At 41.0% G+C, this 22,013-nt stretch overlaps 1 protein-coding gene across 1 annotated transcript in view; it reads left to right on the top strand.

The window, feature by feature from the left end:
* The window catches only part of hk1 (hexokinase 1), a 105,091-nt gene that overhangs the window by 22,959 nt on the left and 60,119 nt on the right, over positions 1-22,013 (top strand). Inside the window, exons 3-4 of the mRNA XM_059653199.1 lie at positions 13,390-13,538; positions 19,146-19,265. Coding sequence (XP_059509182.1) covers positions 13,390-13,538; positions 19,146-19,265 — 269 coding nt within the window. The remainder of the gene's footprint in view (positions 1-13,389; positions 13,539-19,145; positions 19,266-22,013) is intronic.

Below are 22,013 nucleotides of genomic sequence, written 5' to 3'. Positions count from 1 at the left end.
AAGGATGGAGATGGAGTCTGAAATACTGGTATTAGCCAGCATATTGGATTCTCAACCCTGTTCCTGGTAATGGCCACTTTTGATGAGGCAGGTTTAAGGTCAGAGGCTACCAAGAGGTAAGAAACAAAATGAGCTAATTCAAACCCTTGTTAGTTACAGTTAAAGGAGGCTGGGTCATATTTTGCAGTCTCCAGTTTCCTGACTTTCAAAGAGGCAGTTTAATTATCTGGATGCACGCAACATAGTGGTAGGCTGATTGATGACAGCACGTTGAGCAGGATTACAGATAGACCCTCCCTCCCTTCCCAAGTGCATGTGCTGCCAGTGGGTACCCTGCAGAGAAATGCCTGTCCACCATTGGTGGCCTGGCTGCTGACTGTTTTCTAAAGATTTAACAAAGTCCTTGAAGAAGACCTTCCATATTGAAGTGACCTCTGAGTTACTTAGCTTCCACTGTAGCCTTCTGCTCTCGAGCTGAAAGTCTCTGATTGGCCTTCCAACTTTGAGAGTTTCCCTGGTACCCTTAATTGAGCAGAACTCCTGTCTCTGTGCCAACCAAAGCAATGCCCCAGTCCACGTCAAAAGAATGACTTTGTTTTTCCAGGAGTGGACTGAGATCCAGGAAACAGTCTTTACTCCTGCTAACCACTCTGAGACACAAAATACAGGCCACTATCTCTTCCTGATACTGCTGAAATCTAGACAGACAGCTTTAACAGATGGACCATGCTCAGAGTTTGGTTTTAAAATATCCATTTTCAAGGGTGTGCAGTGCATACCAACTAATGTAGTCTCAAGTGAGTGTTTGATGTATATTATTATCTATCCACAATACGAAATGTTCGTCTGGTAATCTGATGGCTTCTGCATGCAGGTCTGCATGATGAAGCTACTTTGTGATCATTGGATGTGTAATCTATCTGTTACAAGTGTTGCAATACATGTACATATACATATACATATTTTTCATCACTTTCACACTTAGTTGTTTTCTAGTATATTTTCATTTTAAAGAGGATTTTCTCTTGTACAGTCAGATGGAGAACAGAAAAGGACTGAATCCCTGCAGCTTGCTGCTGTCTGAATGGCACAGCATTTTGACAATATGTTGCTTGAAGTGTTTACCTGACTAATTTGATAAAAGATTGACTGATATTGCTTGTCTACCTCTATCCTAAGGGTCGAGAGCTATATTTAAGTCATTAGCCTTCTAATCATATCCATGTTGTGCTTGTGCAAACAAATCAAGGATATCTGAGTTAGCTGCTGATTTTGTTCACTGATGCCCTCCACAGAAGGTTATAACTGAGTTAATCATTGACCATTCAGCATGGATTTTGAAAAGGAAGAGTAGATTCCTACAATCTTAAAATGATAGCTGTCTCCAGCACTGAAGGGAGAATGAGAGAATATACCAATTAGTCCCACTCCTTGGCTGTTTCCTCCTAGCCCTGCAATTTTTTCTCCATTTAAGTATATATCCAATTGTCCTTTAAAGTCAGTATCAAAGCTCCAACCATCACCCTCACTTAGGCAGTGAATAACCAAATACATAAAATAAATTCTCAGCTCATTTCTGAATATTTTCAATTCTTATAGAATTCTCCCAAAAAAGTGATTAAATAAATGTGGTTAAGTATTTTTTAAATCATGTCATATGATGTTCCATGTTGGAGCTGTATGTACATCAGACAAAACATTAACTAATGACATAGATTTGGCAGAGACAGATTATGTCTAACAAATCATCTGGTTGAATTTTTTGAGGTGACAAAGTGTGTGCATGAGGATTAATGTGAGTTACTTGGATTTCAGTTAGGCCTTTGACAAGATCTCACATGGGATATAGGTAAGAAGATAAAAGCATGTGGAACTAGGGTAACTTGAAAAATTGGATCTAAAATTGACGTACTGGCAGGAGACAGAGGGTGGAGGTAGAAAGTTGTTGTGTGACTGGAGCCCAATTTGAAGTGGTGTTCCACAAGGATCTGCACTGGGTACCTTGCTTGTGATATTTGCAAATGATGTAGAAGGGAATGTAGGGGAATGATAAGTAAGTTGCAGAAGACAAAGATCGATTGGATGGTTGACCTAAGATGATGACTTTAGGTTACATGAAGATACAGACAGATTGGTCAGATGGAAAGATCAGTGGCAAATGGAATTTAACCCTCATAAGAATATAGAACAATACAGCAGAGAAGTGAGAGGTTTTGCAATCTGGAAGAAGGAACAAGACAAGGGAGTACTTTATAAATGGCAAGACCCTAGAGGTTTAGAGGGATCTTGGGATGCTTGTACACACGTCCCTGAAGGTGGCAGGGCAGATTAACTGGATAATTATGCATACGGGACACTTGCCTTTATCAGTCATGACATAGATTATAAGAGGAGGGAGGTTATGTTGGTACTGTATAGTATTTTGGTTAGGCCACAGCTGGAGTGCAGTGTGCATTCCTGGTTACTGCACGATAGGAAAGATGTGATTATAGAAGCGGAAACTTGATAGAGGTGTATAAGATTGAGGGGAGTGGACAAGAATAATAGAAAACAGCTATTCTCCTTTGTCGAAGGGCCAATAACAAGGGGCCATAGTTTTAAGGTGGAGGGCAGGAGATTTAGGGGGATGGTAGGGGTCTGGAATGCACTACATAGGGAATAGGTGAAACCTTTTTGAAAAGTACTTGAATGAGCACATGAAGTGTCATTATAGTCAAGGCCGTTCTGCTTCTCCCAACTAGAAAGTGTAGATTGTGTATTTGTGGCAGTGCAGATTTGATGGTCTGAAAGGCTTGTTCTGTACTGTAAATCTGTGATACCTTTTGCCATTACCTTAATAGTTGATTACCAAGACAGTGCTTAGACGGTATTAATCAGGCTAGCTAATTTGAGTGGTTTTGGAACACTTTCTTGGGCTTACTTGCTTGGGGATGCTTTCTGTTTGCTGTACCTGCCCTTGCAGTTACAGTACTGTTATAATGTATTGAACTCTCTCATAGACAGTCATACAGCTCAGAATCAGACCCTTTGATCCAAATGTTCCTTTATTTAATGCTCATTTCTGAAGGACATTGAAATATTCAAATGTGATCGCAAGAGGATCTTTGATCAGGGCAGTTTATTGTGCGTTTCCTTCCGAAAAGAAGTTAATATGAATTCTGATAGAATTAACAACCACCAGATGTAGCAGCCACATGTTGTTAGCATGAAGGTAGCTGTTTTATGGTGTGCAGTATGTACTAATAAGTGAATTGGGTTTAGGAAATGATAGATCAAGAACTTCACTAATAACACCAAATTGCATATATGGCAAATTGTACGCTAGCCGGATGGATGGAGACATGACAGTTGTAAAGTAAGATAGAAAGGTGTAAAGTAATATATTTTGGAAGTGTGGTTAGAGAAAGCTTACAACAGTGGAACCTCGCTGTGTGGCTGCACAAGTAAATGTGGTAGCGCAAATAGGTACAGACTTAATTAGGGTACAGATGCTGTACAGTATTGGGCATACTGTTAGATAAATGATTTGAAATTGGGGACATAAATTCACTGGGGCATTTACAAAGATGATGAATTACTATTGTAAGTAACAATGCTGTTATTTATATTAATAACTTTAACATGACAAAATGTCCCAAGTGACCTTGTACAAGCATTATAAGTAAGCTGCAACACTAGGCCACATGAAGGGATGATAGAATGATGACTGAAAGCTTAATCAAAGATGTAGGCTTTAAGGAGTAGCTTAATAGAGGAAAGCAAGGCAGGGACAGGGCCGGTTGTATGTAAGGAATTCCTAAACCTGGATCTTGTCATCGGACAGTGTTAAATTTTATGATGGTGTGATTAATACTAGGAATTCTTAAAGTTAGAATTAATTCTGAGGAACATGAAAATCTCTCAGGACTGAGAGTCTGGTGGAGACTACAGAGAAGGCTGGGGTAGGTTGAGGGAGTGAGGACATGGAGGAATTTTGAAATTTCAGAATTTTACGAATTTAAAAGCAAGATGTTGCTTGCTTGGGTGCCAGTGTAGATCAGTGGTGACAGAAATGACAGATGAATAGAACTTGAATTATTTCAAGTTTAAGGAGTGTAGAATTGGGGAGTTTGGTCAGGAAATTATTGGAATAGTCATGTGTAAAGGAAACAAAAGTGTGAATGAGAATTTTAGCAAATGAATGGAGACAGAAATGAAGCCCTTAAATGGTACAAAGGTGGAAATAGGCAATTCTAGTGATCTCTTGAGTGGGCGGTGGTTTACCTCCGACAGATATGATACCAAGGTTTTAAACAGACTGGCATCTTATCAGACAGTTGTTCGGGAGAGGAATGAAGTCAGTAGGGAGAAAACTAAATTTGGAGTGTGAACCGAAAACAAGGATATCAAATTTTCCCAATATGTAACCGGAGAGAATTTCTACTGATCCAATAGGATTCGAGATGAAGAGTCTAATAATATAGAAACATAGAAAATAGGAGCAGGAGTAAACCCTTCAATCCTTCTCTTCATTCAGTATGATCATGCCTGCTCATTGAGCCCATGACTTGAGGGAAACTTCTGACGTCTTGGCATTTTCATAAGAGCTACAAAGATTGAACAACACTTGAGGAGATAAGTCAGAAAGGTTCAAAGCCTCAGAGGGACTTGTGGATTAGCTGTTTTAGGAGATGATGTATGCAGTAAGGCACTGATAAAGAGAACTTTGTCCAAACCTGGAACAGATGAAGAAATGATGACAGTAAAGCTAACCTATATTGTGGTAATGTGACTGAACAGTTGAAGGTACTGAAATCATGTTCTAGTCTCTGAGGAAGCTGTCGACTTTTAAATAGTGGTTAGATAGTGACATAGTGGTAATTTCACTGGGCAAGTGATTGAGAGATCAATGATTTGCATCCCACCTCACAGCCGGTGGAATTTAAATTCAGTTCTTTCATTTAAGAAGTCTGGCATTGAAAAGCTTGGTGATAATGAAACTGTCGTCAGTTGTTGATCACCTGATTCACTAATGTCTGAACTACAAATGTCATGTGTAGAGTTGTTTGCCATGGGTGTTAGAACAGAATCCATGCATTTTCTGAAAAGAGACTAGAGCCTTGCTTCAGGCAGAGGAGTATCAATGAGCAGGAAAATGGGATTAGATTAATCAAAACCTTGGAAAAGTACTGGCCCAAGTCTCCTGTTTCTCTGCTGTTACACAGCATGATTCTGTGATTAGCATATTCCCTCTCACTGTGACACAGGAGAGGCGTCCACCATTGTAGGCACCTACAGTACGAGGTCCCTCATTAAACTTATATTTTATCAGTAGCTTTTGGTTCCGTATAGTCCCCAAGAACAAACCTGTCTTTTTTTGTCTAATTTCTATTTTAAGGACTGGTACTGGTAGCGACCATGGATGATACTCACCTGGTAACTTAGCTATTTAAACACACCCTAATTATGTAATGAATCATTTTAATTAATCAGTGGCCTCATAAAATCATAGCTGTCTTCTGTTTGTTTATCCTTTTTAACTCACTTCACTCCATGTGTTATCTTTGTGGAACCCAGTCCCACTGACATACAACCGGAATTCAGTCTTTGAAACATTTTGGAATCTCAACTAATTATTTAAAGCCAAAGTAATGAGAAAATACTGCCATCTTATAAATCATCACTCTGTTTAGAAAACTTTGTACAGTCCTGGTCCCCAGATTCCCCGACAAGAAGTAAGGGTTTTGTTAGCTCCGTTGAATTGATGCCAACAGTATGGATTTGATTTGTGCACTGACTGAGGTTACTACCAATCCACAGACCTCCACCTTGGAGAGAACAGCGCTGTGGTCCTCTGAAGACTATGGTGACTTCTATTACAAAAGGAGTTATTGAAAAGATATATAAAAGAGTGGATGATTGAGTGGCTTGGGGAATTAGTTTGAGTAGCATTGATAGAAATTGGGCACGATCTCATTGGAACAGAGGAGATTGAGTGGTGATATAAATGCTAAAGAGATCTGTAATGTTTTATCTTGTCCAGATGAGTAGATTGAGGGGACAGAAGGGAGGTGAATTGGAACTGAAGCTTTAGAACTATTTTGATGAGAGGTCAGTCTATGGAAAAATTCCCTAAAGAAATAGTGGAGGGAGATAGTGTTGAGTTAATTAAAAGAAATTAAACAGGTTTCTTTAGAAAAGAGCAATTGATACTATATGTGATGATTTGAGGCATGACTGGGTGAGTGTAATGTGCTTGGGAGGAACTACTAGTTAGGGGCCTATAGCTGCCAAAGCACTGTACCACTGGTGCTTTTAATTCTTGTGTAAGTATTCTGTAGAATAACTGATAGTTGATTGCTTCAATTAGTCAAACTTGGCAGCTGTGGGAAACTGTGAAGTTGCGCACTTTGGCAAGAAGGGCAGGTGAATTGAATATTATGTGGGGAAAGTCTACAAAAACTACAGAACAGGAATTTGGGAGTCTTTGTCCATGAATCACAAAAAGCGAGCATCCAAATTCAGCAGGTAACAGGGACGGCAAATGGGATTTAGGGCTTTATTTCAAAGAGAATGGAATATAAAAATAGGGAAGTTTTTGCTAAAACTATAGAAGATATTAGTCAGATCACAGCTGGAATACTCTGGTCAGTTTTGGGCCCTTTATCTAAGACGTACTGAAATTAGGGGCAATCTCAAGTAGAGAAGAATTGCTAGGCTGATCCTTGGTATGGAGGGATTCCTTTATGAGGGAAGGTTGACTACTCTGGGCCTATACTCAGAAGAAGATAGACTAAGAGACAACCTTACTGAAACACATAGAATTATTAGAGGACTTTTCACAATAGATGCGGAAAAGTTATCTCGCCTTGTGGGAGATCCTAGGACCAGAGAGTGAAATCTCAGAATAAAGAGTCACACATTTGAGACAGAGATGAGGAATTATTCTGTCAGGGTTGTGAATCTGTGGAATTCTTTACCACAATGGCCTGTTGAGACTGGTGTCATTGAATATATTCAAGTTTGAAATGGACTGATTTTTATATTAGTAAGGGAATTGAGGATTGTGGGGGAGAAAAACAGGAAAGTGTAGTTAAAGATTATCAGATTGGCAATTATCTCATTGAATGGCAGAGCAGACTCCATGGGCTGAATGGCCTACCTTTCCTTCTATGTTTTATGGTTTTATCTTGCTGTGAGGCCTAGCCCTGTGAATTCGGTATAATAAATATTTCAGCAAGGTTTCAAAGAATAGCTAGACTATATTAATAACTGAAATAAATCTAAACACATTCTCGCCACACAACCAGATTGGACTAATTGCCCTTCGTGGCAATGTAGTAAGGCAGTCCGTTCCCACTTATCTATGTGAATTGAACCTTGTTTCCATAAGTCAAACTTAAATGGGTAGCACATTTCCTGCCCTTTCTTGATTCACTTTGTGATCTAATGTTGCAGCAAGCTTCCAATACTCCTCAGGAAATATCCTGAGAAAGACTGGTCACCAGTCAGCACTTAGGTTTTGGGATTTGTTACTGTAATGGGTTGTGGGAGTATTGGTTTCTCCTGTTTTGCTTGCAACCGTTGCACATTTGGTAGCACTCCCACCTGAGACTGAACCTTGTGAGTTTGTCCCACTACTGAACTTGAGAACCAACCTGTAATCTAATAACTTTCAGTACAGTACTGAGGGGTTGCACACTGACGAAAGTTCCATATTTCAAATGAGACTTTAAAACCAAGGTCCTGTCTGCCCTTACAGATGGACATTAAAAGATCCAATTATATCATCTCGAAGAAGAACAGGTGTTCTGACTGGTATCCAAACCAAAATGTACCCCAAAATAAAGGTTTGTGGAAACTTGCAGCATGCAGTTAGGAAATTTAGGTTGTGAAAGCCGTTTTTTTTTCCCTTTTATCGTTGTGGAGATGCTGCCACTCACCCCACACCTTGAAAACCATGGGATGAGGAGTTCGAATACCATCACATCTAAGAATTAGCCTGAGAGGCGCATTATCATTATGGAAAATAAAGAAACTTCTTCCAGTCTTGTTTACTCTTTGGCCAGATGAATTACATGTAATTTGTGTTTTAGTTGGACTGTAATGAAGTATTTAAATATAGTTTATGTCCTTGCATTATGTATGTTTAACTAGAAAAAAACATTTTAATGAACATGCTGTCCTTCTAGTTTATAGATACGCAGGCAATAATTGTTTATATTTCATTTGAGCAGGCTTGCATAGTGCACAGAAAGAAGCCACGCAGACTCAATTATAGCCTCACTAAATGTGTGGTCTTCAATTCACTGATCAATTATGTTCATTTGTTTACAGCTCAGTTTGGGATGGTGATTTTCGTAAATCACTTTTACTATTTTATATGAAATGCTGATGGCTTAGACATTACTATGTGTGAAATGAAAAATACTTAAAATGCTGAGTCACTATGCTGTTAGTCCTTTGAAGGAAATTTGAAAGAAAGTGTTTGAGTTCAGAAGAGGACAATTGGCTCACTGTCTGCTTTCCTTAATTCATGGGAAGCTGATGCGATTAAAATTACTGCTACCATAGATTCTTGAAGTGGCTGTCGAATTAATAACTGGAACCTTTGTCATTTGCACTATTACATGCTTGGGTACTGTTGGTTCTTCTGAGCGCTGACTTGTGTAATGATCTACGTTTGCTGCAGTGTTCTTTTTTCCTCCAACTATTAACAAGGTGTGTTTTTAGTAGCAAGCCATTAAAATCTGTGATCAATGAGGAAAGCAACAGTTTAGGGAAGAATGACCTATAGTCTGACTCTTGTAGCCATATTTCTCATTTTATAACTAAATATTCTGGGTACTGCACTGTGGTTATCCTTTCATAAAGTCGTGCCTTAGAAATGTATGTACAATACATCTATTCCGTTATGTTTCCAGAGTAATTCCTTGTAGTATCTTTTGAGGCAAGTCGTCTTCAAAGAACTCCAGTACGTTTGTTTGACAAACTATCCCTAGCATAAGTTTAAGCGAGCTCCCATTGCCATTGCACACATCATTAAATCGTTATGCTCCTCTTTATACCAATGTTATATCCACAGACATCAAGCATGAGATTTATGTTGCTGTTTTCTGTTGTGTTGATTTTTGGGATTGGAAAGATTGCAAAAGGCATTTATGTGAATAATAAGAGCTTTGTTATAAGGAGGCACATGAGAAGTCTCCATATAGCAGTGAAGATAGGTCATTAAATACAGGCATCTGATAAGAGTGCAACGTACTGCCACTGTGCTAATTGATTTCTGGTCAGGCAAAGTCTTGACTTTACACTTTCTTGTTTGTTTTCAAGCCCCCCCCATGATCTCATCCCTCCCTATCTCAAATCTTCTCATGCCCCAAAAACTTCAGAATTCAGCTGCCCGTGACATCAAGGAGCCTGAGCAAAACTGGAATCAATGGGGATTAGGTGTAAACTCTCCGCTGTTTGGGGTCATTCCTGGCAACGTCGGAAGATGGTTGTAGTTGTTGGAGATCCGTCATCTCAGCTCCAGGATGGGTGGCACAGTGACTCAGTGGGTAGCACTGCTGCCTCACACTGTCTACATGGGTTTCCTCCGGGTACTCCAGTTTCCTCTCACAGACGAAAGATGTGCAGGCTAAGTGGATTGGCCATACTAAATTGCCCGTAGTGTTTGGGGATGAGTAGATTAGGTGGGTTATAGGGGGATAGATGTGGTGGGATGCTGTGAGGGTCAGTGTGGACTTGTTGGGCCGAAAGGCCTGTTCCCACAATGTGGGGATTCTGTGATGACTCTGATGTCTCTGCAGGAGTTTCTCAGGACAGTGTCCTCGGTCCAGCCATCTTCAGCTGCTTCATTAATGACCTTCCCTCCATCGTAAGGCCAGAAGTGGGGATATTCGCTGATTGTGCAGTACAGGCTAGGGCTGACAAATGACAATTAACATACAAATACCAGACAATGACTACTTCCAATAAGAAAGAATCTAACTCCCATCTCGAGGTTCAAGTTATCAGTGTCACCATCACTGAATCCCCACTGACAATATCTTTGAGGTTATCATTGATCAGCAACTCAACTGGACTCACTACATAAACACAGTGGCTACAAGAACAAGGTAGAGACTAGGAATACTGAAATCAGTCACTCAGCCTTCTGATTTGCTAAAGCCTGTCCATCAACTACAAGGCACAAGTCAGGAGTATGATGGAATACTCCTTGCTTGCCTGGAGGATGCAGCCCCAACAACACTCAAGCTTGACCACCACTCAGGAAAAAACAATTACTTGACGGGCACAGATCAACAAACATCCACTGTCTCCACTACTGATGCTCAGTAGCAATGGTGTTTACTATCTACAAGATGCACTGCAGGAATTCACCAGAGATCTTTAGACAGTACCTTCCAAACCCACAACCACTTCCATCTAGATAGGAGATGGCAGCAACACGTGTAAACACTACCACCTGTAAGTTCCCCTCCAAGGCATTCACCATCCTGCCTTGGAAATATATCACTTTTCCTTCAGTGTTGTTGGACGAAAATCTTGGAATTCTTTCCCTGATGACATTGTGGCTCAGCCTACAGCATGTGGACCTCGGTGATTCAAAAAGGCAGCTCACCACCCACCTTCTCAAGCGCACCTAGGAATGGACAACAAATGCTAGCAATACTCACATCTTTAAAATGTATCATGGAATTATTGCAGCACAGAAGGGGGCCATTCAGCCCATCATACCTAGGTTCTATTAGTTAATGCCAATCTCGTGTCTTTTCCCTTTTTCATGAAGGCTCTCGAATGCTTCCATTGAACCTGCCTCCACCACATTTCCAGCCATTGCTTTCCATAACCTAAATACTGTGCGGATAAGTTTTTTTTCCTCATCTCACCCTTTCTTTGTTTGCACAACACTTTAAATCCGTGTCCTGCTATTCTTCTTCATTTGTGAGTGGGAACAGCTTTCCCAGCCTATGCTATCTATGTGAGCTCCCTCATGATTTTATTCCTTATTTTTCCCTCTGCCTGATTCTAATCTTTGGTTCATGACTTAATAAAAGATTTTGAACATTTCTATCAAATCTCCACTTAATCTTCCCTTCTCCAAAAAGAACAGACCTAATTTCTCCAGTCTGCCTACAGGACTTAAGCCCCCCATCCCAAGAATAATTCCTATGAATCTTTTCTGCACCTTCTCTAATGGTTCCCATCCACCTGACCTGAGCCCCTGGCCAAACCTTTGGTCTTGAAGTTGCTAGTTTTTGAGACACTACTTGTATTGTGCCCTTAAGCGCAAGTGAGTTGGAAACATGATTTTCCCTATACAAATTATTCTGGCTTTCTTTAATTAGTTTACTTTTGTCCAAATGACTGTGTTAATTTTATCCTGAATTCTAGTTTCTAAAGGTTTAAAAGTTGACAGACACTTCCTTCAAAGGATTGCTAAAATTTAACGTGAAATGCAGCTATTTTGTGAGCACGTAGGATGCTGTAAGTTCAAAGATATTCATTTCTCTTTCATTGAAATAGACTTTGATGCCTCAGCCTTTTAAGGAGAACATAGCTGATCTGTGACCTTATTCTGTATAACACCATTTGCTATATTCCTTAATATCTTTGGATGACACAGATAGCATCAATCTTTGATTTAATTTAGCAATTGGTCAGGATTAAATTGCTGTTTTGAAGAAGAGAGTCCCAGCCTATGTCCACCCTAGTTCGAAAATGCCTGATCTCATCTGATCTCAGAAGCTAAGCAGACACAGGCCTGGTTAGTACTTAGCTGGGAGTTGCCTGAGAATACCACGTGCCTCCCAATCCAGTTGTGTTCTGCTACACAATCCAGCAGCAGACTGTTTAGGTCTATATGGCACAGTGGTAGTATCCCTATCCCTGGGTTGGGAGGCCTGGGTTCAAGTCCCACCTGCTCCAGCAGTGTGTTGATTAGATGAATAAGTTAAATAACAATTTAAGAGTTCTAAACTTGTACCAGTCTTTGTATTTCCTTCCAATACATTTAGCATATTAAATTTGAAAAGGAGAACATGTGGAGGCAGTTTTGGTTTGCTGGCATGGATATTTGGTTCTTTCCTGTAAGAAAATTGCAGGGGGAGAGAATCTATTAGAGAGGATGTGATTGTTAGTAATTGTAATTGTCTGAGGGAGCAGAATTAACATGTATATACGAAGGGCAAATCATGTTTGAACTGGAGTTTTTTTGAGAATGTTACTAGCAGAGTCAATAAGTAGATGAAAAGGCTTCTGAAAATCCCACAGCGTGTTCGTAAACACAAATAAAGCACATAGGATTGGGAGTAATAAACTAGGATTGAAGACTCCTTATTGGGCAGAAAGCAGGAACTAGGAATAAATAGGTCATTTCAGGATGAAAAGCTGTGATTAGTGATTTACCAAAGAGATCAGTGCTTTATCCCTACTATTGACAATCTGTGGTTGGATGTTGGGGTGAATGCAAGATTGCCAAGCTTGCAGATGACACAAAATGTGGTGAGAATGAGAGTTGTGAAGAGGATGGAGAGAGGCAAGAAGGCATTTTAGACACAGACTGAGTGGGCAAGAGCATGGTAAGTGGACGATAATGTGGAGAATTGTAAACATATCTACTTTGTAAGAAGAATGAAGGTGCAGAATGTTTCTTAAATGATGTGAGATTGGAAATTGATTTCCAAAGGGACCGAAGTATCTTTGTTCATTAATCACTGAAATTGCAGCAATGAATGTTAGCCTAATCACAAGAGGATTTGAGTACAGAATTAAATGTCTTGCTTCAATTGTATCGAATGCTGTTAGATTGTACCTGGAGTATTGTGTGCAGTTCTAGTCCCCTTGCCTAATGAACGATATAGTTGCAAGTGAGGGAGTAGAGTAATGTTCACTAGTCTGATTCTTGAGGAGCGGTTAAAGAATCTGGGTCTATATTCTCACGTTTAGAAGAATGAAAAAAGATCTCAGAAATGTGCACAGTTCTTAAAGGGTTGAACAAAATAGATAGAGAAATGTTTTCCCACACTGGGAAAGAGGGGTTTAGAACAGGGCACACAGAGCCTGAGAATTAAAGGTAAGCTATTTAGCCCTAAAGTGGGGAGGAACCTCTTCACTCAAAGTGAATTCTGTACTCCAGAAATGGAAGTTCTATCATTTAAGTAAATTCAAGAGAGATTGATAGATATCTAGATACTAATGAAAACAAGGCGTATGGGAAAGCAGAAGGAATTATGGCATTGAAGTACATTATCAGCAATGATTTAGAAAGGCAGAACAGGTGTATGGAGTTGTGTCTTGCTGCTATTCTGTGTGCCCCCTGGATTTTCTTATAACAATTTCCTCTTAAAACTTCTAACTGGTAGCCACTCTAACCATGGATGTTATTTCTGATATTTACTGCAGAAAAGGGAGACTTTCTTGCACTGGATTTAGGAGGCTCCAGTTTTCGCATTCTACGTGTAAAAGTGTCTTGTGAGCGACAGCAGAAGGTGGAGATGGAATCCCAGATCTACCCTACACCAGAGGATATCATGCACGGCAGTGGTGCACGGGTATGAATTATTGCATTCATTTTTATAAATTTATTTGAAATGTTACTTTAAGGGAGAAACCAGTCATAGAATAAATTGTTTTCAGTTGTAACATTTCACAGCTGAATGCCCATCTTTGGAAAAAGCCATCTATTTAACCCCTGATATTGTCTAATTAAGTCACTCCTACACAGTTCAGGTAATGATCACATACACAATTTACTAAAACAAAACAAAAGAACCGCAGATGTTGAAAATCTGAAACAAAAACAGAAATTGCTGGATAATCTGGGGCGGCACGGTGGCTCAATGGTTAGCACTGCAGCTTCACAGCACCAGGGACCCAGGTACAGTTCCACCCTCAGGCAGCCATCTGTGTGGAGTTTGCACGTTCTCCCCATGTCTGCGCGGGTTTCCTCCGGGTGCTCCAGTTTCCTCCCACAGTCTAAAGATGTGCAGGCTAGGTGGACCAGCCATGCTAAATTGCCCGTACTGTTCAGGGGTGTGTGGGTTATAGCGGGGTGGGTCTGGGTGGGATGCTTCAAGGGGCAGTGTGGACTTGTTGGGCTGAAGGGCCTGTTTCCAAACTGTAGGGAATCTAATCTCAGCATGTCTGGCAGCATCAGTGGAGAGAAATCAGAAATAATTTTTTGGATCCAGTGACCCTCCTTCAGAACATTAACTTATGCCTTTCACTGATGTGACTGCCTTTAAAGTGTGTGAATAGCAGAAGTAGTTTAAATAAGGAGTACCTTAATGGGGATGGAAGCGCCATCAATTTAAAGTTGCTGTTGAGAAGTCAAGTTTGAGATGAATCTTTTATACATTTATTTGAGCATTAAACGATGGTTGAGATAGAAATCATAGCTATTTTTCTTCTTAAAAAGATGCAAAATGTTTGAGAGAAAGAAAGACATCAGGAGAGGGTGGGGTTAGTTGTGGATTGCTGTACTGTAGAATGAACGCTGCCATAATGAATCTGAAATGCCTCCCTAAATGCAAATCATAATTGGCAGTGAGAAAACCGAGAAGGAGAACCTGGGAAGCAAAACTCATGCTGCTGACATTTCATAGAAAAACTGTGTGTATAATTCTTTTATTTGGATGTCCCAGTCAGCTGGATGCGCAGTGACATAGGTAAACAGTTATCACTGGCAGTACTTGGTCCAGGAGCATGGCTTAATAAGCTTGAGCGGCCAGACAGACTTCACCCTAGATTGACAACAGTCGTGGAGGGTCCCAGTCTGCCTAATTACTTTCATTTTCTAATGAATCCATTCAAAGATATTATTTTGCACCTCTGGCGTAGGTGAGACTTGAACCTGGAAATATGGATTCTACCACTGCACTGCATGATCCCTTCTGATTGATCAGAGTTAAACCCTTCTATTGAGAACAGGTGCATAACAGACAAAGCTTACTGTTTCTAAAAATACAGTGTGTTGAAAAAACGTCTGTGGGTAGGTGATTGTTCATTTGCATAACATTGTTTTGCAAGCCTTCACTAGTTACAACTTTGTTCCAACAGCCCTCTGATATGTTACCTAAATAGTCATTCTTTGTCTGAGAGTTCGTGAGTATTCTAGGGCTCAAGCCCCACTTTCTCCAGTGGTGTATAATAACAGAATTGGTTAGAAATGCAGGTCAGTTGACATTAAAGAGCCTACACCTGCATATGACAGGGAAAAAAATACAGACAGAACTCTGGTATTTTTTGTTCCATTACTCGGCTGTATGGAGACTAATTATGTTGCTTTGACTGGTCCATTTCAGGATGTGGCTAATATGGTACAGGCTTGGGGTTGCTCTGTTCAATCCCTGAATTTAATGATATTGAAGGCAGTAATGATGGGAACTGCCAGGTGAATGCCCTGTTCAACTGAAGTTCCTGGAGTGTTAGAGTAATTTGCCCTCTAGATCTTCTAAGCAGCTAGAACTCCCCCTGACTATCACTCAGCGATCTAAGGCCACATCCACCTCAGTCTGTGTCCCCCTTTCAACAGTTGGAGCATCCATTCCTTTCGGTATAATTTGGACTAGGCTCCCTCAATCTGCAATACAGCTGGAACTGGTTCCAACACCAGCATCCATGTCTGTAGTGTAGAGGAGACATACCATAGAAAAATAGAAAGGTTATGTGCAGAAAGAGGCCATTCATCCCATGTGCTTGCTCTGGATGGGAGGGAAAAAGAAGTACTAGCTACCTATTCTATTCCCACCTTGCAGCACATAGCAATTCAGGTGCAGGCCCAGGTATCTTTTTAATTGAGCTTTCCCAGTGATTCACAAAATTCATAGAAGAATCTCATTAAAAATTTTAATTGACTTTATTGCCCAGGTTTTGCAGTCAGCAGAAGAGGGATAGTGCTTGCAATTAATCATGCCGACAGCTGCCCTGAGTTTTCACTTTGAGCATAGACTTGGTGTAATTGGTTATCTGATCCAGTGAAATACTTTCAACATTGGATCTGCAAAATTAGAAACCCAGCCTAACAACATGAATTTTCAACCATTAGATTTACTTTCTCATTTTATGCCACTTGCATACCACCACCACCACCATCACCCCCGTGCCCAACATAAAAAATGACTTGGGTTCTGTGGAGGTACATGAGTTTTGATACACTTGGTTGACCAACCCACTTCCAATTGCTGCGTTGCAATGTAAATATCACAGTGCAGCTGTCTTCCAAGTTTTATTTTGGCCAGAGAGATAAAGGGAGGTACAAAAAACTTTAGGAAAAGCCAAGTGTCTGACAAATCTACTTACGGGCAAGCTCTCTCATATTTCACCACACCTCTTCCAAACCATCATCCTGACTCCCAAGCTCACCACTTTTCCAGTCCATGGACAACACCACCTAAACCAAATGGCACCTTCCCTTTTCCCCAAGTTCCTAAACTCCAAATCCAGTTCACCCTCCCTGTAATGCAGAAACAGGCTCCCAAATTGCTGTTGGGGCCTTGTCCAGAACATTTCCCACACAATGGAGAGTCAGGCATGTGAACCAGCTAGATTTCAGGCACAAATTTTATTCACAGGCCTGATCAAAATTCCTCCTCTAGCAATTATAATACCTATTCTGGTTAATTTGAGGTCAGTTAGAATTCAGATTTCCAGCTGGTTCTTTGTATATTTATAAGTTTAATTTTACAAGTCCTGAATTCGTACCCTTCCAACCAACAAAAACACATTGATTATGCTTCTGTAGAAATTTTTAATTCAACTTATTCAGAAATCTTGTGACACTCCTGTGGAGCAGACAGAGTTTGAATTTAGGCCTTCTCATCCAGAGGTAGGAAATACTACTAATGAATTGCAGAGTCATTGTGCCTTGCTCCTGTAAATTCATATAGATGAATGCAAAAGAATTTTGTAATGAACTCTTTAGCTGACTACTTTTTCAAACGTATTTTCCAAATTAACCTGTTCAGAGATGTCATTTCACACCTCTGGAATAGGTGAGACTTGAATTTAGGCGTTTTCGTTCAGAGGTGGGGACATTACCATTGTACCATGAGTCCTAGCTAAGTACACAGAGAGAGATGTTTTTAATCAGCCTGCTCAGAGATGTTATGACGTGTCAAGATCAGGTGGACCTTGAAGCCAGGCTCTCTGGCTCAGAAGTTGGGACACTATTGCTGTGCCACAAGACCCTTTAGGCTTGGTCTGCTTTATATACTTCCTGATCATCCTGCTCAGTGTTATGACAGACCTCTGGACCAAGTGGGACGAGAACCCAGGTGTTCTGGCTTGAACATTAATACTTTGCCACTGTGCCTATAGATGAGTATAGCTTTCTTTCCCCCCTAAAAAATCTGCTGAGGTTTGCTATCATACATTTTTGGAGCAGGTGAGACTTGATCCTAGGCCTCCTAGTCCATTGTTAGGTACTCTAGCACTGCTTCACAAGAGACCCCTACATCAGTACAGATAAGTCCTCAATTAATGCCCAGCACCTGAGTACAATTAAACACTAAGACTCCCTCATCAACAACTTCCAAACTCATGACCTCTAACACCCAGAAAGATAAGGGCAGTAGATATTTGGGAACAAGTTCCCCTCCAAACCACAACATTCTGGGTCAGAAATATATCACTGTTACTTCGATGTTGCTGAGCCAGAATCCTTCCTACCAGCACATGTGCTATACATACACTACGTGGATGATAAGGGTTGAAGATGGCGACTCATCTCAGGGCAATTAGGAATGAACAATAAATGCTGTCAAGACGACAACACCCATTACCTGGGACTGTAGAGTTTAAATCAGGAATTGTATATTAGAGATAATTCATGTGCAGTAAACAAAATAAAGATTGAAGAAGAAAGATGAGACTGAGAGGTAATAAAAGCAATCAGTAAATGTTAAAATATAACCATTATTTTCTTTTAACATGTACAATTCCAATTAAATTATCAATGAGTGAAATTTCACCCACAGAATTGAAGCTTTCACATATTTTGCACTATGATTTATCTTTGTGCTGAAAATTCACTTACACCTGAATGCCTCAATTCCAATCTTTTGTGGAGAGTTTAGAGGAGATAGTGGATAAGAATCACAATTTCACATTCTTCTATTGATTACAGTGATGAATCAATCAGAGATTTACTGGTAATAGCGCTGCTTGTGCAGAATTTGGGTACTTAGACCACACATTTAGGACTTTCAGAATTTCATAGAATCCATGCAGTGTGGAAGCAGGCCGTTCAGCCCATTGAGCTCACACTGCCCCTCTGAAGAGCAACCCACCCTACCCTATCTGTAAATTTCCCACCCCAGATGCTATGGGCAATTTAGTATGGGCAATCCACCTAATCTGCACATCTTTGGATTGTGGGAGGAAACCCATGCAGACATGGGGAGAATGTGCAAACTTCATACAGACCTGAGTCATCTAAGGCTGGAATTGAACTCGGGTCCTTGGTGCTGTGAGGCAGCAGTGTTAACCACTGAGCTACCATGCTGCTGTAGAAGATGTTATCCTTAGTCTCTGTCATTCTAAATGGGAGGAGATGGTGTGATAGTATCCCAGGATTAGTGATTCAGAACCTTGAGCTAATTTTCTGGAGTCATGAATTCAAATCTCATTATGACAAACTTTTTGCATTTGGCATAAAGGAATAAAAAGATAGCCTGTTTGCAGCCTAGTAGCGACTGTCAATTATTGTAAAACCTTATCTGGTCCATTAATGCCCTTGGAAAATCCGCCATCCTTAACATAATCTGGCCTAAATGTGACTCCAGACTTTTGGGTTAACAGGTATGGGCAGTAAATGCTTGCTTTAGTCAGTGACAGCTGCATTAATTATTCCTTCAAGAACACCTTATGAACCTGACTGAAGTAAGAATCTGGGTCGTTATTTTCATAGCACTTAGTTTATCAATTGCAATGCTAAATTTAAGTTATAGCGAAATGCTGGAAATGGGAGAAATGCTTAGCAAAATGAAAGTATATTCTGAAGAAAATTATAAGCTGTAACTTTTTCGCTTGTATGCGATTGTGACGCTTTAGCCACTTCAAATACTTGACTATAAAAATAAAAAAATTACACAATTTTTTTGACTGTGTAAGACAGGAAAATTGTAAAGTCATATTTTGTTTCTCCTTCTGCCTTACAGCTTTTTGATCATGTTGCTGAATGCCTGGGAGATTTCATTGAGAAACAAGAAATCAAGGATAAGAAGCTTCCACTTGGCTTCACTTTTTCCTTTCCTTGCAGACAGAGCAGATTGGATGAGGTGAGAGTGAATGGACAAAGGCAGATATAGGATGATAGTACAATCTTCGGGACTAATGTCCTGGCAAATTGAATAACTGGGCACTGACAAATGTGACAAATGTATTGGAACTCTTTGAGGAGGTATCAGTTAGAATAATTATTAGGAAAAAAAAATTCATCTAGCAAGCAACAATTTGATTGGACTTAGTCAGCATGGATTCGTCAAGGGCAGGTCGTGTCTCACAAACCTTATTGAGTTTTTTGAGAAGGTGACCAAGCTTGTGGATGAGGGTAGGGCAGTTGATGTGGTGTACATGGACTTACAATAAAGCCTTTGATAAGGTTCCACATGGTAGGCTATTGGAGCAAATACAGGGGCACAGGATTGAGGGAGATTTAGCAGTTTGGATTAGAAACTGGCTTTCTGTAAGAAGGGAACGAGTGGTGGTTGATGGAAAATATTCAGCCTGGAGTCTGGTTACTAGTGGTGTGCCTCAAGGATCTGTTTTGGGACCACTGCGGTTTGTCATTTCTGTAAATGACTTGGACGCAGGCATGGGTGGATGGGTTAGTAAGTTTGCAAATGACACTAAAGTCGGTGGAATGGTGGACAGTGTGGAAGAATGTTGCAGGTTGCAGGGAGACTTGGATAAACTGCAGAATTGGGCTGAAAGGTGGCAAATGGAGTTCAGTGCGGATAAATGTGAGGTGATTCACTTTGGGAAGAATAATAGGAAGGCAGAATATTGGGTCAATGGAAAGATTCTTGGTAGTGTGGATGTGCAGAGGGATCTTGGTGTCCATGTACATAGATCCCTGAAAATTGCCACTCAGGTTGATAGTGCTGTTAAGAAGGCTTATGGTGTTTAAGGTTTTATTGGTAGAGGGATTGAGTTCCGGAGCCGTGACGTCATGCTGCAACTGTACAAAACGCTAGTGCGGCCTCATTTGGAATATTGTGTGCAGTTCTGGTCACCCCGTTACAGGAAGGATGTGGAAGCATTGGAGAAGGAGCAGAGGAGATTTACCAGGAAGTTGCCTGGTCTGGAGCGCATGCCCTATGAAGAAAGGCTGAGGGACTTGGGTCTGTTCTCATTGGAGAGAAGGAGGCTAAGAGGGGATTTAATAGAGACATACAAGATGATCAGAGGATTAGATAGGGTGGACAGTGAGAGTCTTTTTCCAAGGATGCTGACTTCAGCTTGTACAAGGGGGCATAGCTACACATTGAGGGGTGATAGATTTAAGACAGATGTCAGAGGCAGGTTCTTTACTCAGAGAGTGGTAAGGGCATGGAACGCCCTGCCTGCCAATGTCGTGAACTCAGCCACATTAGGGGCATTTAAACAGTCCTTAGATAAGCATATGGATGATGATGGGCTAATGTAGGGGGAGGGGCTTAGATTAGTTCACAGGTCGGCGCAACATTGAGGGCCAAAGGGCCTGCTCTGCACTGTATTGTTCTATGTTCTGCAGACTCTGCTACACTTGAGGCAGGTGGTGGTAACAGGAACAGCTGGGTGGGGCATTGCTGTGGCAGCACTTTGTTATTTCTGCCTGGCTTCCACTCTTCTTTTTTCCCCCCAACAGCGAGTCTTGAGGTGCTCAGTGCCTTCCTTAATGCACCCCTTTCACTTTGGATGCTCTTGGGTGAGTAATTCCCAGGCATCTGTGGGAATGCTACACTTCGCCAGGAAGGTCTTGAAGTGCTTCATCTGTCCACCTGGGCCTGCCTGCTATTTTGGAGCTGGAGTAGAGTGCCAGCTTAGGGAGTCTCGTGTCAATCATGCAGATGATGTGCCCAGGTCATTGTAGCCAATCAAGGGTGGTCAATGCCTCAATACTTGAGTTTTTGGCCTGGTCGAGAATGTTGGTGTTGGTGCATCTCTCTTTTGAGTGGATTAGCAGGATCGTATACAGGCAGCGTTGATGGTACTGCTCCAGTGCCTTGAGATGTCTGCTGTAGACTGTCCATGGCTCAGAACCCTACAGGAGGGCAGGAACCATCACATTTTTCTATACATGAGCTTGGTGTCAGATCTGATGTTGTCCTCGAACACCCTTTTTCTAGGCAGCCAAAGAGTATGCTAGTACATCGAGGCAGTGCTGGATCTCTTTGTCAATAACTGCTTTGGTTGACTGGATGCTGCATGGTCAGAGTTCTGTATGGTTTCCCCTTGGATCTTGATGATTGAGGGTTCACTCCACAATGCCAGGCCAGGCTAGTGGAGAACCTTCATCTTGCAGATAATCATATACTTCTGTAAAAGCCCTTATGGTGGTCTGGAGTTCGTCCTCTAAGTTTGCACATATGCAACCATTGTCTGCATACTGCAGCTTGATGACACAGGAGTGACCTTGGTTTTGGCTTGAACGTCGTGGAATTTGAATAATTTTCCACTGGGTCTGTAAGTTAGCTGCATTTCAATGGGGACCTTGTTGGCTATGAGTTGAAGCATTCTAGCGAGATAGATTGAGAACAGATCAAATAACCTGTTACTATGGCATTCCCACACTTATTCATGCTCTCCTCAGCTGCAGTGCTAACAGTGATGAAACAGATTTTGCTGTTGTTACTTTCCTTTAAAGAGGCCATTACCCCCGTCAGTATCCAAAGTATCTGTTTTGCAGCAGTATGTCCAGAGGGGCTGCACTACCTGCTGAGTCTGCTTTGTCCACCTGGTGGTCATCCATTCCCTCCCTGCATCTGGAGTGACCACTTCGCTGTACATGCTATCCATGATATTGTCATCATTGTGGATGCTCC

Source organism: Stegostoma tigrinum, chromosome 20 (genome assembly GCF_030684315.1).
Source record: "Stegostoma tigrinum isolate sSteTig4 chromosome 20, sSteTig4.hap1, whole genome shotgun sequence".
In the NCBI taxonomy this organism is placed as follows: Eukaryota; Metazoa; Chordata; class Chondrichthyes; order Orectolobiformes; family Stegostomatidae; genus Stegostoma; species Stegostoma tigrinum.
This window is presented reverse-complemented; position numbering and strand designations above follow the sequence as displayed.